Raw genomic sequence first — 16,364 nt, forward strand, 5'->3', positions numbered from 1 at the left:
TACAGCACAGCACCGTGCTAGGAGACTGTATCCTATAAACAAGGACCCTCCTCATCCACTTCTTTAAAGACTAAGGCCAAGCATAAATACTCTCAACATCTAGATTTTTACCATGCAGACCTGGTCACTGCCAACATGGACATATTGTAGGGTGGTTGCGCCTGAAGGGTCTATGGAAAAGAGGGACTTCCACCTGTAGAGTTTCAAGCACACAGGCCAATCAGAACTCAACATGAGTTCTAGTGAATTGCAGGTTAAGTATTAAGTAGTCCATTTTGGTTGTCTATTAAGGTACAAAAATATTGTCATGAAATATTCAAGTTCCTGAGATATGAATAAACATTGCAACCACACAGATAGAACAAAAGCATTTTATTATAGGAATAGAGTTGTAGAATGTGAAAACATACAGGGATGCATACACTCCTAACTGCTTCAGGGTCAACATAACACTCTAGAGCCTCCAGGGCCCCTGACCATAGCCCAGCCTTGGGTGAACACTGGTCCTCATCCCTCATCACTGTTTCTCAGCTGAGTGGGCATCTGAGGCCCTTACAACAAAGGGCCAGAGGTCAGAGTTAAAATGCAGGGCCCAGCAAGATGGCTCAACAAGTAAAGGTGCTCAGGAACCTGCATTTAATTCCTGGGACCAACATGATGGATGGTGAGAACTGATCCCTGAAAGACGTCTTCTGACCTCCACCAGCACACCAAGGCATGCCCACACATAAATGCATAACAAACAAATGATAGATAGATAGATAGATAGATAGATAGATAGATAGATAGATAGATAGATGAGAGAGAGAGAGAGAGAGAGAGAGAGAGAGAGAGAGATTTAAAGCCTGCCATGTGGAGCATGCCTCCTTGGCAGTAACAGACTTGCTGAAGGACAGAGCTCAGGAGTTGTAATGGCTGATAATAGGTTTAGGGAATATCACAGAGGGTATAGAGGGTGTAGATGGTGACAGAGAGGCCTCACTGAGCTGATGGCTAGGCTAGAGGACACGGTGTCACAGAGCTGTGGGTGTAAGAGAAGTGTCCAATGAAAGGAATCGCCCCCACTCCCCTCCATCCAGGATGTGTAGGTGCTGAACCCAATGAACCTGGAGTTAGAGCCAGGCCTAGATGGGGATGACAGAAGTCACGTGAGTCCAGAAGCATTGGTGTCTGTCTGAGAAGGGCAGAGACATGGAGTCCACTTTCTACACGCACAGAACGGCCCTATGAGGGAAGGTGGAGTACACTCTCCAGCATATGAGAGGGCCCTCAATAGCACCTGACCTTGCATTTCCCGATGCTGCATTTCCAGCATCCATAATTGTGGGAAATCAGTGTCTAAGGGGTGTGTGTGTGTGTGTGTGTGTGTGTGTGTGTGTGTGTGTGTGTTGTACAAATAAGCATGAGTGCACAAGTCAGAGGTTAATATTGTTTTTTGAGACAGAGACTCTCACTAAACCTATAGTTCCTGATTCATCTAATGTCAACAAGCCCTGGAAATTCCCTGGTCTATGTCCTTTTAGAGCTGAGATTATAGTAGCACAGCAGCACATCTGGTCTTGCACACCACTACATCTGGTCTTGCACACCACCACATCTAGCTTTGCACACCACCACATCTGGTTTTGCACACCATTACACTTGGCTTTGTGCACTTTGTCCGACTTTTTGTGGAGATTGGAGGACTTCACTATGTTGCCAGGCACTGTTCCCACAGCCCTAAGTGCCTGTTTTGAGTACCCAGCCACTAGTATTTTGTTCCTGCAACCTGACCTCTAGTAGTGTGCATCCAAGGAAAATGTCCACATGGGAAGGGGTGGGGGCAGGTGAGTCTCCTGAGCACTGCCCGTGCTGGAGAGGGAAGTGTGATGTGAGCATAACCAAAGCACAGGTCAGAGAGACCCTGTGGGACTTTGATCAGGAGAGTGGAAGTCTGGCCCCCAAAGGAATGGGAGGGACTCAGCATTTGGGGTGTGGTGGAGGAGGCCCAGGGAAGGGATAAGTTCATGGGGCTACCTGTATTGTACTAATGTGATCAGAGAGGGATAAGAGGATTAGATAAAAGGTATCACTGGTGGCCGTGATCAAAGAAATCAGGGAATCAATGGGAAAGTGAGTAAAGAGAGAGAAAGCGAAAGTAGAGAGCTACAGGAGTCACTCTAGAGGATTCTTTTGAAATATTTTACTGTGGAAATGGTCCTATTGCTCCTAGGAAAAATGTAAGGGAAAGGGGAATGGAAGAAAGAAGCACAGGAGGGAGGAAGGAAAGGAGGGAGGGAGGGAGGGAGGGAAGAAAAGGAAGAAAGAAAAGGAAGACAAACAGAAAAGTCAAAAGTCAGATAAAACATTATTAAAACCCAGGTGCATGAGGCTCTCTGTGCTAAGTGAACCTCAGTAGAACTTCCCAAGGCCTAGGCAAGTTTGACCACAGAAAACAGTATTACCCTCCTAACGTGGGCCCCTAGAAGACATACAAGCAGAAAGTTGCACACAGGTGATGTCACCTTGTATTTAGTGGACAGCCCTGACAACGATACGCTAGGAGTGGGGTGGGCAAAGAGTCGCTCAGCTAGGAAGTCTGTGTTGTCAACAGGCAATGGCGAGTTCTCACAGAAGCAGACATGCACTGCTGGGTAACAAACAGGCCATGGAGAGACCTATTCACAGATGTCAGTAACAAAGCATGGCTGTGGTCAGTGACAGGGATGACCCTCATCTTTGTCAATCTCATCGCCCAGACTTTCATCAAATTAATTTCCCTGTCTTCAATTGCTCCCTCATTTTTCTATCTTTATGAATTTTCTTCACACAGCTTTTGAAAACAGGGTCAAGCAGGTAATCAACCCCGGTCAGTCAGAGAAGCATTGTAACATGGAGGAGGAAAGCAAGTCCTGCCGGAAGTCTCAAAACATAAGTCAGAGAGAGGAAGGGGATGGGCAGTACAGGACACTTTAAGCGAGTCCGTCATAGCGATGTTAATAATAGACTTCATCCAACTGCACTGGTAATGATAAAGAGTAGGAAGACGTGGACAAGGAACAATCTCCAGGTAATAGCAGTGCAGACCCTCAGTGTGCTCAACAAGAGAGCCTGAGGGCAGTGCAGCATGTCACATCCAGGGGGCTCGGGCTTGAGTCCCAGCTTTAGCCCCATTTACGAGCTTCAGATGACCCTAGGGGAGTGGTTTAAACACCCTGTGCGTCAGGTTTCCCATATTGACAATTAGGACGCTAGTTAAACCTGATAGTGCTGTTGTGCTAAACACACCTGGGCAGTGTTGATAGGGCCTGGAATCATGAACCCTGCCATCACGCGGAGTCATAGTATAGCTGCCTCGAATCATGGGAAGCAAAAACAGGATCGCAAGGAAACGTGGCATGTCAGTGATCTTGTTAGAGTTTCAACTTCCTCATCTCCTTCTTTTATCTAAAAATGCCTGGAAAGGGATGGATGCATTAAAGTATTTAAACAACAAGTTCTGTCTTCAAAGTCACTGAAAAAATGCTCAGCATAAATAAAACACAATCTACCAAATAAAACTGTGAAATAGAAAAAATGTGAGAAATAAAACCAGCAACCATGAAAATGATAGATGTTAAATCAGGGTAGCCATACCTATAAATGGCTTAAGTTACCATATGAAAATACAGTTTGAGATCATATTCAAATTCAAAACCTGATAATTATATAGGGCACATGTAAAAGTACGATGTGCAAAAGAGAAAAACAGACAAAGTGTAAGTTTCAGTAACAAAGAATAGCTATGGTCAGTGACATGAAATTCTTATATTTTTATGTATGCTTAAAATATAAGTAAAACTATTATAGGAGGCACTGACTCTGGATCAGGTAACAAAGTAAATTTATAAATAACATTGTACCATTTGTATCCGAGTGATACAGCCGTAATTTCCCCACAGTTTGCATGATATCACTCCAGAAACACCTTTGACTGTGCAGAGATCCTTGAGAACATTAGTACTCAGCAGCCATCCCATAATACTTTTCCCAAAGTCAAGCAAGTTTTGTAAATTGACAAGGAATGTAAAGTGCATCCGAGATTTGTATCTACCTGCACTTGTGATTGGCTTGGGGAACCATAGACATAGAATCTCCCAGACTCACAGTAAACCCTGAAGAAAACTCTGTTAGCTCCTGGTTGTCCACACCCTGGAGGTAACAGACATGTGCTGCAGCAGACTCCAGAAAGCTGAGAGAGAGAAAGCAGCCTATTAACAAGACGGGCATTTCTCAAGGGTCACTTAATTAGATGATCATGGGAAACTGGGGACTTTGATAAAGGATTGGAAACAAAGACCTTGTACTGGGACAGCCACCGAGGTCCTGCAGAGTGGATGAGTTTGTCTGGGCTGAGTCGCTATCACAGTGACACCACCTAGCTAGTGACGAGTCAGGCTGGCTTTTCTACACGGTGGAGAACTAGGCAGAAACCACCCTCTTCCATGTGCGTGATCCCCCCACCTCAGTTCTCTGCCCTAGAATTTAGTCTTCATCTCCTGTACCCAAGGTGATATTGAGGATGAGGGATACAGCAGTGGGGACAGACACATCTCTCTCTGCTCCTCCAGAAGCAGCCAAGGGGAGATTGGCTTGTGTGCTGAAAGATCCATTAATGATCGGGGTTTTCTTAGTGGCACCAGCATTCTAGGAAACATGTGACTGTGATTGCCTTTTGGCCAGCTACATTATAATAAATTCATATATATCCCTTACTAGGTTCTTGTTAGAAATATGCTTACCAGTGTCAACTGCTTCAGACTTTCTTTCATTTTGTTCTTACCCATGTGTTTTCAATGTCCCCATATTGAATCCTGATCTGAGCATTCAAGAACAAAACTGGTCCAAATGGTAAGCAAACAAACAAAATATCCTAACAAAATCATCGCTTTACTAATATGGCCCCCAGTGTAGGTGAGATGTGACCAAGACACTTGACTGTTGAGATTTGAAAGTTGAGAATGTGCCCTCATTCGTTGCTCAGAGATCAAAGGTATACGGCACACCTTCAGGTGACTGGGTGCAAGGGTCAGTCACACCTCCCGGAAGGTCTGAGGCAGCTTCCTCCACACAACAGGGGCCAGCACTGCACAACCGCCCTGCTCAGCCTGTGGCCTGCACATGGCTGTCTTCATATGCTGTTTCTCCTCTCTCCTTCCAGGTAGAGATTGAGAAGCTGGACTACCATCATTACCTGCCTCTGTTTTTTGATGGGCTTTGTGAGATGACGTTTCCCTATGAGTTTTTTGCTCGGCAAGGAATCCACGACATGCTGGAACATGGAGGGAACAAGATTCTACCTGTCATTCCGCAGCTCATTATCCCGATAAAAAGTAAGTGAACACATAAAAAAGCGCCTGTCTGTGTCTCGCAGCGCCATGTTTGACAACTTGCTAATTAAGCAGTAAAACACAACAGACCGAGATGATCCCAAGGCTTTGTGGGGATTTTTTATAAATTGACTTTTGAGGCCAAACAACTGAAATCTCCGAAAATCTTTCTCATCACTAATACCATACCATGACTCAAACACAAACAAACCAAACCAGTGAGAGTCACAGTAATTTAAGATACAACATGGTCCTGACAGGGGGTGCAGACTCTAACTTGTCCACTCGGAGGTAAAGTATGTGACCTTCTATATGTTCTGCAGCCAAACCCCAGCTAAATAGCACCTCTAAATAGCACCTTAAATTTTTAAGTCAAGTAGAAATACAGTTCTTCAGAATATCTGTGAGATAATAAGTCATAACTTGTAGGGGAGCAGAGGGGAATCTGGAACACAGAAAATAGTTTCTCAGCTCAGGGAATCTTTAAGCTACACTGGGTTCCTGTGGTAATTTTAGGAGACAAGGACTGGTAGTGTTTCTGGTTACAGGATGAGGGCAAGCTTCCTCTCTACAGTTTGCTCAAGCATGACTGCCTCCAGCTTGCCTAAGAGCAGCCTCTTCTGTAGTTTTCCAAAGTTGTCCTGTGAGCTCTCCAGGCTCCAAACTAGGTTGTTGGTTTTGTTTGTTTGTTTGTTTGTTGTTGTTTTCTTTATTGTTGTTGTTGTTTGTTGCTTTGCATCTGATCTTACCTCCTGTGAAGAAAGTTAACAGAATCACCACAGGGCAACCTGGTGTTCACCATCAAGACTTGAGAAGAATCGGTCCTGTCTCCTCACCAGTCACCACCATTCCCAGAGTGGCTTGCTCTGGCTTTTACTGTCACCTCTAATTAAAATCAGGAGGGTCAGAGCCTCTGGAAAAGCCACAAATGATGAAGGTCTGCCATTTCCATACTATGAACTACCCCATACATTCCTACCTGCCAACTTTGGACCCAGCCACCCCATGGCCTGCACAGCATAACTGGTACCGTGCCTCTCCTCTCTCCCTCATGTGCTGTGTCATCTATCCCTGCCAACTGTTTTCCAAAGACTGAAAGGCCCCTTCTGGAGCTTCTAGAGTTTCAGGGCCCTCCTTAGTTATCTTGGGTATATTCTGAGAAAATACTGTGAACAAAACAAGGACAAATGAGTTTGGCATCGAGTCACTGCCCAGAGCCTGCATCACATGGTTTTGCTTATGGTCATCTTTCACTGATTTGAAGTAAGTCTTGTTAAGATTTGAAACTTCAGCATCCACCTCCCATCACTCTTTACACAGAGTCAGCTCTGGAACTTTCTTTCTAGCTTTGAACTCTTGGAGAGTTCACACTTCTACCAAAGAAGGGTCAAAGTAACCCAATATGACAAGGGAAAGTCCTTCAAATAGGCCCTGAGCAGCCAGCAGCCCTTCCCTCATCCATCAGCTGCCTGAAAGAGTCTTTATAAGGCCTTCAGGAACGAGACAAGGTTGAACTCACTCAACCCTTTTCTGCTTGTGATTTGCTCTCTCCACTGGGCCACTTGATTTAACGATGTTCACTTCTAGTTGGAATAATCCATTTCTTAAAGGATGATAGCAAGTTTCACAAATAAACAAGAATGGGCACCAACTTCCCTTTCCTCCTACACCCATGGAAAGAACAATGAAGTCCAGATCAAGTGTCCTACTCCTTAAAATACTGCATGCTAGGATGCACACCTCCTTGGGAGCCTTCCAAATTCCCTTGATGACAATACTGCAGAGCAGAGAGACAGTTCCTATGTAATATTCTGATTATTTTTTACAATGAAAGCAGACCATACAAGAAAGTGGCAACCCTAGGTGAAGGGACTGTCGATCTGCTCAGTCTGTGTTTGAAGACACGTAAATAAACTGAAGGAGCAGAGCATTATGAAGACAGAATTGATGGTGCCCACATAACCAGAGGCCATTATTTGCTGATGAGCAGAAACATTACTAAGAACTCAGTCAATTCGACTTGGGATTATCAATAGTACAAGGTCCAGTAGCCAAGACAATCTGTTCTTGGTGCCAACCATTGCATGGCAGTCCAAGATGATGTCACCAAATATCCATTGTCATCCTGTCACTGGAAGCCAAACATTTCTCAGGGAAAAACGCTGTTTCTCTATGCAGCATCATGCAAGTTTCAGTCCTCAGTGAGAAATGCCTTGTGAGTAAAATGCCTCTTTCAGGTAGGATTCTGGGATGAGGCTAATTGATCTAGAAACAGGCTAATGTACATAATTGGCATAACAAGGAACAGCTGTGTGTACCTTGTTTCTAAGCCACACTATTAGTATAATTGTGATCTTTATCCAGGGGCAGAAATTAACCTTGCCATCACCAGCTAACAGTGCTAATTACTACCTAAGAAGGCAGAGCAAAATGGGTTAACTCGCTGAGAGGAAGTGACGTAGATCTGTGCCTCAAGTTCACAGCAGAAGAGCAGGCTGCAAAGTGAAAGGGAGGCTAGTGGATGGGGAACCATCCTGAGCACCGGGTGCTCCCAGGTATGAAAACATCAAGGATGCCAAGACCCGTGTGATTCCCAAAGGAGGACCTCAAAGTTCGTAAACCTCAGGACCCAGAGTCACCACTCCTAAGAGTTAAGTGAAGTATTTAGCAGGAAAGAGTTTCACAACTACACAAAATGGCATGATAATTTTGTGATGGTTCAAAATCCAGGAAAGCTGGAGTCTAAGCTTTCCAAGTCAACATATGAGGCAAAGAAGGAACGAGGCACTGAAGCTCGTGATAAAGATGACGAACATGAAATCAGCTACATCAGCTGGGAAAATTAACTCTGCAATCTGTTCACAGAGGACAAAATACAATCCGGACATAGACTCTACTGAACAAAACATTACCTAAACATGAAGAAAAGATACTTTTAAAGGCACAAGTGCTTAGCTTATTTTCTTTTTAGAAAAGTAAAATTTGGAGCAGGTGACATGACTCATTGGATAAAATGCTCACCAGGAACATGTGAGGACCTAAGTTAAACCCCCAGAACCCTTGTAAAGTCTCACACAGCGGTGCATGTCTGTGGTATCAGTGCTCCTGGGCTGGGATGAGAGATGGTGACAGGAGAATCCTTGGAAGCTCAAGAGCCATAGCAAGCACATGGGAACAGCAAAACGAAGAGGCTCTGACCCAAACAAGGTCGAAGACAAGGGCAGGACACCTAAGGTTTCCCTGTGACCTTCTAATGCACTATATGGAATACACACACCCATGTTCACATATAGGAATGCACATACACGTGGACACACAAGCACACATCATACACAAACATTTTTAAAGTAAAATTTTAAAGTAAAGAGCAACTAGCTACTGATGCCCTCTGTCTCTGGAGGAAGAGTAGACCATAGATCCCTTCCGCCAAAGAGGTAAGATGCTCATTGGTCCTACAGTATCTGGTCTTTGGCTTTTAGATCTAGAGTCTCTACCAAGCAATACAGACTGGGAAACCTTGGACAGTGTAGACATGGAGGGACCAGAGATGTCACAGCAAAACAAGCCATGGTAGAAAGGAAGCCTACGTGCCCAGACACGTCCATGAAAGCCTGGCACAGGACAGCAGGTGCTGGCTGAATTGTGGGAAGTCAATGAAGGCTAAGTCTCTACATTCTACTTATAGAATGGAGAGATTCCACTTTATCCATGATGTGAATGATTGCAGAAATATATAGACACTCTGAGTAGCCGTGCATGATCACAACAGATGGTACAGCATGTGATGTGCAGGGGAGGCAATGTCAAAGCTGTGTGCAAGAAGAGAAAGAAACACAAGGCACCTGTTGTGCCCACAGAGAGATTGGAGAAGGGATTCTCGCATTACAAGAGAAAAGTTTCTTTCTTAAGGAGCATGTGAGGGAGACTCATTCTGTTAGAAGCTCATGGTCCTGTGTGCTGATAAAAACTTCCCTTTCTTCTATAAACGTACCTTTGTTCCTTCCTGCTGTACAGTACAGTTATATCAATTTTCATTAAATGAGCAGTCCATTTTTAATACTTCATTAATCACTCTCAGTCACTTACTACACTAGTAATATAACTTATTGTGCTAAATACCTTATATTGGCTCTCTTTTTGCCAGCTTGATTCCAGTCTTTTGTAAATCTCCTTATGTATCTTAAGACCTAGGAAGAGAATGCTGTTTTCCAAGTCTTCAGGATATCAGATAACCCACTGGTTTTATTTATGGAGTCAGTAATACTTTGACCTCCATCCTGTCACCCTGGCTAGGACCATGTGTCCCCTGACCTGCCAAGTGCTCTGGCATCATATGTGTGAACTTGACAGTGTGCTTCCTTATCCTTAGACTAGGGCATGCCTTCCAGCAACTTCCTGAAGACTCCAGGAAGAGCAAGTATCTTTTAGTTCTTAGAAATGGAGAAATCCATAAAACTAGATTATTAGTTTTGTAGTGCTGAGAATCATTTTTGCTTAGAAATCTGAGGTCTGATTTCTGTGATTCACCAAGCTATGTCTTTTTTTTTTTTTTTTGGTTCTTTTTTTCGGAGCTGGGGACCGAACCCAGGGCCTTGTGCTTCCTAGGCAAGCGCTCTACCACTGAGCTAAATCCCCAGCCCCGCCAAGCTATGTCTTAAAAATGTTATGCCGGCCATTGTGGTGCACACCTTTAATCCCACCACTTAGAATGCAGAGGCAGGCAGATCTTTCTGAATTCCAGGCCAGCCTGGCCTACTTAGATGGATTCCAGGACAGCCAGGGCTACTTAGATGGATTCCAGGACAGCCAGGGCTACTTAGATGGATTCCAGGACAGCCGGGGCTACGTAGAGAGACCCTGATTTAAAAAAAATAGTTACAATTTGAATTTCATCTGCCTGTCATTTCTCTACCAATCTCTCAAAATATTTGGATCTTCTTGTTATTTCTGGAGATTAAAAGTTTCATGTTGATGTGTTTTGGTTCTTTTTCCATTAATTTTCCTGGGAAACTGGAGTTGAGAGCCACACATCTCAGTAGTAGACACTTGCCAGGCACTGTTACTTTAATGGCTTCTCTGTTTTCTTTTCCTGCCTCAGAACTCCCAAGCAGTGCCTTGTGTACTACAAGTTGGTATCCCCTAAACTCTGTGCTTCTTGCTTATTTTTCAGTCTTCTGCCTCATAGTTCTACATCCTAGAAATTTTCCTGGACTTTATCTCCCAAGCTTAAAACATTTTGTATTGGTCAGTCTTAACTCTTGCTTTTTTTTGACATTCTTTTAATTAGTGTCTTGTTCCTTTATGAACATACTGTATTAGTCTCATCTCTCAATGCATATTTACTTTAGATTTGTTTGTTCTTAAAGGGCATTTTGTAGAGAGGGGGAATAGTACCTTATGGCCTTGGACAGAAACTGACTTCCTTTGTTAGCATTAAGTTAAGCAAGTTAGCAGGTTAGTTACTAGCAGACCAGAATCTAATTCTCAGCTTGGATGTTGGCTGCAACATGCAGCTGCCACCAAAAGCTGTAAGCCAAAACAAGTTACACTTCTCTGTGTGTGACCCAATCCCTCCCCTATAAAATGTTGCCGTCAGAATTTCAAGATAGAGGTCAGGGGCTGCTCAAATTTGAGGCTAGCCTATACTACACAGGACACTGTCTCAAAACAAAAGCAAAATCAGACAAAAATTAAAAATTGTCATTTTTTATAGGCATCCCTGGAAGATGAAAAGAAAATCCGTTCTCATGAAATAAACCTAAAAAAAAATTAAATTTGTTCTACCAAATGTATGGATATGATTAAGATCATTTACATACTATTCTTCTTTAGGTAGGGAGAGATGTGTGCATGCATTGTAGATGTCTGTGAATGTGCTCATACACATGTAGAAGCCTGTGCTCACTCAGGTTTGTGGAGTCCCATAAACCATCTCAGTCAAACCAGGAGCTCCTGAATAAGACTACTCTAGCCATATGCCATGCTCCAGCTATCCCCTGCCTCTGCTTCCCAAGAGCTAGAATTACAGGTGCAATGTCACACCCACATGGCTTATGCCGCAAGGGCTTCATTTATGAAGCATCTCCCAGGCCTCCATATTGCTTTCTTCTTCACGAACAGCTAAGAACAGAATTGAGAAAATTATATAAAAGTCTCTCACTGCAGCACCAACATCCTGTACTGCTCTCAGTCTGCAAGCCTTCACTGGGCTTTTCTGGAATTGAATCAGCCAATCCTTCCAGCAGCCCTGGGAGTCTGCAGCCCCATTTGCAAGCCCTGGTGAGGAGAGGGCATGGTCTCCTATTCAGTTATGTAAGATGGCAGGTGGTGCCTGCTGTGTCACATGATTTCCAAATGCTAGGGTCAGGATGTGGACCATGCCTGGGCCTTGGTGCTGTGTGTATAGCTACAGGTCACCCTTGCCACAGCATATGCAAAGCATCCATTCAACCATATTCTGGGCCCAAGACAAGACTCAGAGAAAGCATCAAAGATGGAAATCATATAAAACACATGGAAGGCTCAAAATGTAAGTTGTAATGTTGTGCAAGAAATCAATCTTGAAAATGATAGCTTACAGTTCTATTTTGAAATGAAGACGTGTGTTTGTAAATAATCATGAGCCAAGTAAAAAACAATAATTATTTATACATTAGAAAGCATGTTAGCTGCGCAAATAAAGAAAATGTTGCAATAAAATTACAAACATTCACAAGAATGTTGCAGACGTTAGGTTCAAATAATATGCTTTTTGTACAGCGTGACAAGGCATTACTTTAGAAGAAATATATAGCCTGAAATATAAAGTACATTAAAGAAGATCAAACCAAGTGGCCATCTCAAACATAGAACACCAACAGAAGAATGAATTCTAAGTGATAATGTCAAGAAAATTGAAACTGAGCAGATCAAAGCTCGAATGTTGCTCCATATCTTGAAATTATCAGAAAGAGCCCTTTATAGTTTTAAAAACAAAGAATTTGATTATGATAAAGAAAATTTTGCCAATCGGAATGCAATAGACTTCACAATAGCAACTGGTTCCCTAAGCCCTAGGGGCAGAACACAGTGAGAGACTTAAAGCAGGAAGTGTTCCTTCCTCGGAGTTGGGGGTGGGGTGGGGGAGCTGTAGTGCGTCACTCAGGAACCCAGCCTGATTGACCCTGCGGGTCAGAGCAGCAGAGAAAGCAAGGGTCTCTCCCATAGAGAATGCAGCAGTTGGTCCCCTCATACTGAAAGCGACACCTCCCACTGTTAGTCACTGCTTAGCAGCCAGACTCAGTGCAGGGTTTGTCCCACCTCAGGAGGGCCCCAGAGTCCAAACCTACCCTAGAGATTATGCATAGTGTGTTTCAGAGCCTCCGTGTCCTTTTATGCTCCACAGAAGACTGTCACTTCCAGTCTGGTGGACAGCTAACCCTGCGCCGCGGGCGGGCGCCCAGCCTTGCCTCCCTGTGGTGGACACCGTGAAGCGCCTTTCATCTGCTGCTTTCATCTTTCCACTTGGGCTCATCTGGCCCACGGGGACCTCCTCCCTGTGTGATTCTCAGAAGTCAGCTAGGGCGGGGTTGCATGCAGATTTCTCTCACACCCCTGCTGCAAATCCCTCCCTTCTAAGACCCCTCTCCATTTTCCCTACTCCAGCCCCTCCCCATGATGCCTCAAGTCATGCTTTCTTCCACTCCAGACCATTACACCTTAACTCTGAGACAAACCTTTCATCTCCCAGCCCTCTCAGTGTATGCTTCCCGCCCACCTTGGTGATGTCTCTCAGTTCCTAGGGTGTGGCAGCAAGTTTGTCACCTCCTCACTGACTGCCTCCATTGGCCTGTATGACAACAAGCTAACCATTCTGTAGAACTTGTCCTGCTCCTGGATTGATTTATCTCTATGCCTTTTTACAGCCCTGCCCCCAGCTCCAGTTCTGTCTCCACCCACACTCTCTCTCTCCAGCAGAACTTTGCAGCTTATGTCACTTAGAATATAATATTAAACAGCACTCTGTCCCCACAGCATCTAATGGGTTGGCTATTTATTACACGAGAAATGCATCAAATATTTCCAAAGTAAATTTGATGAGGAACATAACTGTTCTCACCGAAACATGTATAAGATGCCATTTTTAAACGTATGATGTGGCCATTCGGATCTGCTAATGTGCTGGGTCTTGTGTAAAAGTGCCTTGTAGAGATGCCTATCCTGCAACCCCAATTAAAGACATCATTCTACAATGCTTCCTGTCCATCAGAAGATGTTGTGAGAGTAAATTTCTGTTGATCTAAGTCTCCAGTGAGATACTTTTGTTTACGACCAGCAGCATGCACTTATGAAATGACCTGCTAGAGGAGAGGCGACCCTGGCTGCGCCAACTTACAGAAACAGTGGCAATCCATGTGTGAAGGGGCACAAGACAGTGCCCTCGTTAGGACACCTCTAATAAGCTGAGGTCACCTGGCTGATAGCACGAGTCAAGGGCGAGTGTCCAGCTGTCTCCAGTTGCTGTGGCTAAGTAGGAGAGAACACAGTGACTCAAGAAGGTTGAGTACTAGCACTCAGAAAAACCAAAATATTCTCCTAGAATCACATCCAATGGATGATCAGAAAGGAAAAGGGACCAGTGTGAAGGGATAAAATGTACCACAAAGCAAGAGCCTGTTGTGACAAGTCTTTTTAATTAGCAAGCACGCTCACAAGCATTACCCTTTTAATGATCTAATCATTTCACTCATGTTTCAAAATTTGACAAGTACATTCTTTTGAAATTGATAATAAACTGCAAAAAGAATAGTTTTAATCTAAGAAGAACAATTAGACCTTTATGTTGAAAAGTTTAGAAAAGAGGTAAATTACTTGGGGTTATTTTGATTACAAGATACTAAAAAAGAAACATGATTCAAACTGTCTTCATAAAGTTTGCTTAGTAGCTCCCATGACTCAAAATTCACTTCAGACAATGTGGTGGCTGAATATTGTCACTCTCTGCTCTGGAATGTGAAGATCATTGATGTTAGCTTATCCCAAGTAGATCTGGGACTCTATGCTGACCTTCACACCTGTAAGAAAATCCAAGTGCCAGTAACTCTGTATTTCCAGAGAAATGTGCAACAACTGCACGTGCCCAGAGGTTTTAGAGCTGTGACCAAGGGAAAGGGGACTTACCTATCCAAGTAGCCTATAGCATGTCACTCACACATAGGGTGAGGAAAAGAAGAGACAGCTTTCCAAACTCTGTTCTTCTTCATTTCTTTGCTATCCAATTCTGCAGATTCAGGAATCTGCCTCTTCCAATAGACCGTGAAGAGAGACATGGGTATGTGCCATGATGGAGAAGTGACCAGCCTGATATCTAGGGTTCGTCTGATGCTACAGCAAGCTCAGCCCGTACTGACCCATTGAAGGGAAGAGGGGCCAGTAATCTTACAATTTAGAACATTTTTCCTCCACGGGGAGGCTCTTCCTTATGAGCTGTCAGTAACCTGACACTAAAGACTGCCTTCCTTGTTGCATTCTTGGGAACAAACAAGGCACATTAATTAGCAAAGCCTTAGACCCATGTTCTAATGCTGTCCCAATACTCTATGCCATTAAGGTCAGAAGGAGAGTTCTCATCTTTTCTAGAGGAGGAAAGAAGTAGGAATTTTGGAGGGCTTTGATGAGTTTTGCTCCTGGGAAAGTGGCCATACATGAGCACTCCCAACCACACAGGCTGTGGAATCTCACTGTCAGACATGTTTTTCCATCACACTTAACCTGCTATTGCCTTGTTACCTTCACCCTTCTTCCATATAAACAGAACTATAACAGGAAACTTTAAAGAGTCACCTCGTGACTCTACTGAGGACAGTCATGTCCCATTGAAGGCACAGTGGTGTCAGTCCAAGACAGAGGCTAGAAGACAACCTTTGAGATAATAATCATGTACGTGTTCACCTTCCAAAACTAGAGATCCTCTGGTCGTGTCATGAGAATCCTGTATGAACAAGGACATCAGAGATGTGACGTAAAGGCATAGCAGCGGCAAGGGTGACAGAAGAGATGACAGCTAACCATGCAAGAAAGTCAAGACAGAGCCAGAGAGACAGTGTCAGAAACAGCTAGGGGCACCCGCAAGCAGTCTTTTCCTGTCTCACATAAGCCAATGTCCATGCTCCGTATTGGGGCACAACACCTTATTGTCACAACAGGGACAGCAATGGCCCCCAGCATATTGGGCCCTTTCTGTGGCGAAATGAACTGGTGCATTTAAAGCTTTCAACAGATCATGTGACATGAATGTGATAATTCCACCATCATCCTCTGCCTCAATGTTGACACCCAAGCTAAAGCCTCACTCAGGCAGCAGGCAGCTATGACAGCATTCCAAAGCAGATGCAGGTTCAAGCTGTGCCCCGCTCTTAGTTACACCATACTGTATTCAAAAAAGAAAAAAAGAAAAAAAAAAGCACATTATGTCTTCCAGAACTTTACCTGGAGAGACTCCATTTTACAGGTAGTATTTAACTCCACATTGAATGGCAGTGCCTTAATCAGCATGGCTTATCCCTTAGGAACAAATCACAGGAACTCAGGACTTATAAGAGTCTTGTCCCTTGGTGGACACGTGAATAGAGCTGTTGGATACCACCCACAAGGCACCACCTATTCAGTAATGTATTCTTACAGATAAACATGCCGTATGGATTTATCACAGTAAATAGAGACCACAAGAGCACATGGGGATACTGAAACTGTGTCTGGAAAGCTGGGCCTGCAAACTCCCTGAGCACAGCAGAGTAAGGAAAGGGTCTCCTAACTTTGCCTGGATGCCTAACATGGATGTGGCAATGGCCTCTACAGATGTGTCACCTGACTACCTAGTGTGTGCATCAATGCAACCAACCATTAGAGAAGTCCCAACCATCCCATAGGCTTCAGCTCCACTTGATACCTCACTGTTGATGCTGCCCACCCAAATGGTTGCTTGCCTCTCTGCCCATTTATTCATTCACCTGTCTGGACATACCACCCATCTGTCCA

General features: G+C 44.0%; 1 protein-coding gene and 1 long non-coding RNA gene across 3 annotated transcripts in view; one reads left to right on the forward strand and one right to left on the reverse strand.

The window, feature by feature from the left end:
• Pacrg (parkin coregulated) overlaps positions 1-16,364 on the forward strand; it is a 422,656-nt gene that overhangs the window by 223,585 nt on the left and 182,707 nt on the right. For both annotated transcript variants that reach the window (NM_001389238.1, XM_087581084.1), the window contains one exon: positions 5,180-5,351. In NM_001389238.1, coding sequence (NP_001376167.1) covers positions 5,180-5,351 — 172 coding nt within the window. The remainder of the gene's footprint in view (positions 1-5,179; positions 5,352-16,364) is intronic.
• On the reverse strand, positions 358-12,889 carry LOC148006972 (uncharacterized). Its single transcript, XR_015649446.1, has 3 exons — positions 12,677-12,889; positions 4,073-4,210; positions 358-3,436 (listed from the first exon to the last, which is right to left on the reverse strand). It is a non-coding gene; the product is annotated as an uncharacterized LOC148006972 (long non-coding RNA).

This window comes from Rattus norvegicus, chromosome 1, assembly GCF_021556685.1.
Source record: "Rattus norvegicus strain SHRSP/BbbUtx chromosome 1, alternate assembly SHRSP_T2T, whole genome shotgun sequence".
In the NCBI taxonomy this organism is placed as follows: domain Eukaryota; kingdom Metazoa; phylum Chordata; class Mammalia; order Rodentia; family Muridae; genus Rattus; species Rattus norvegicus.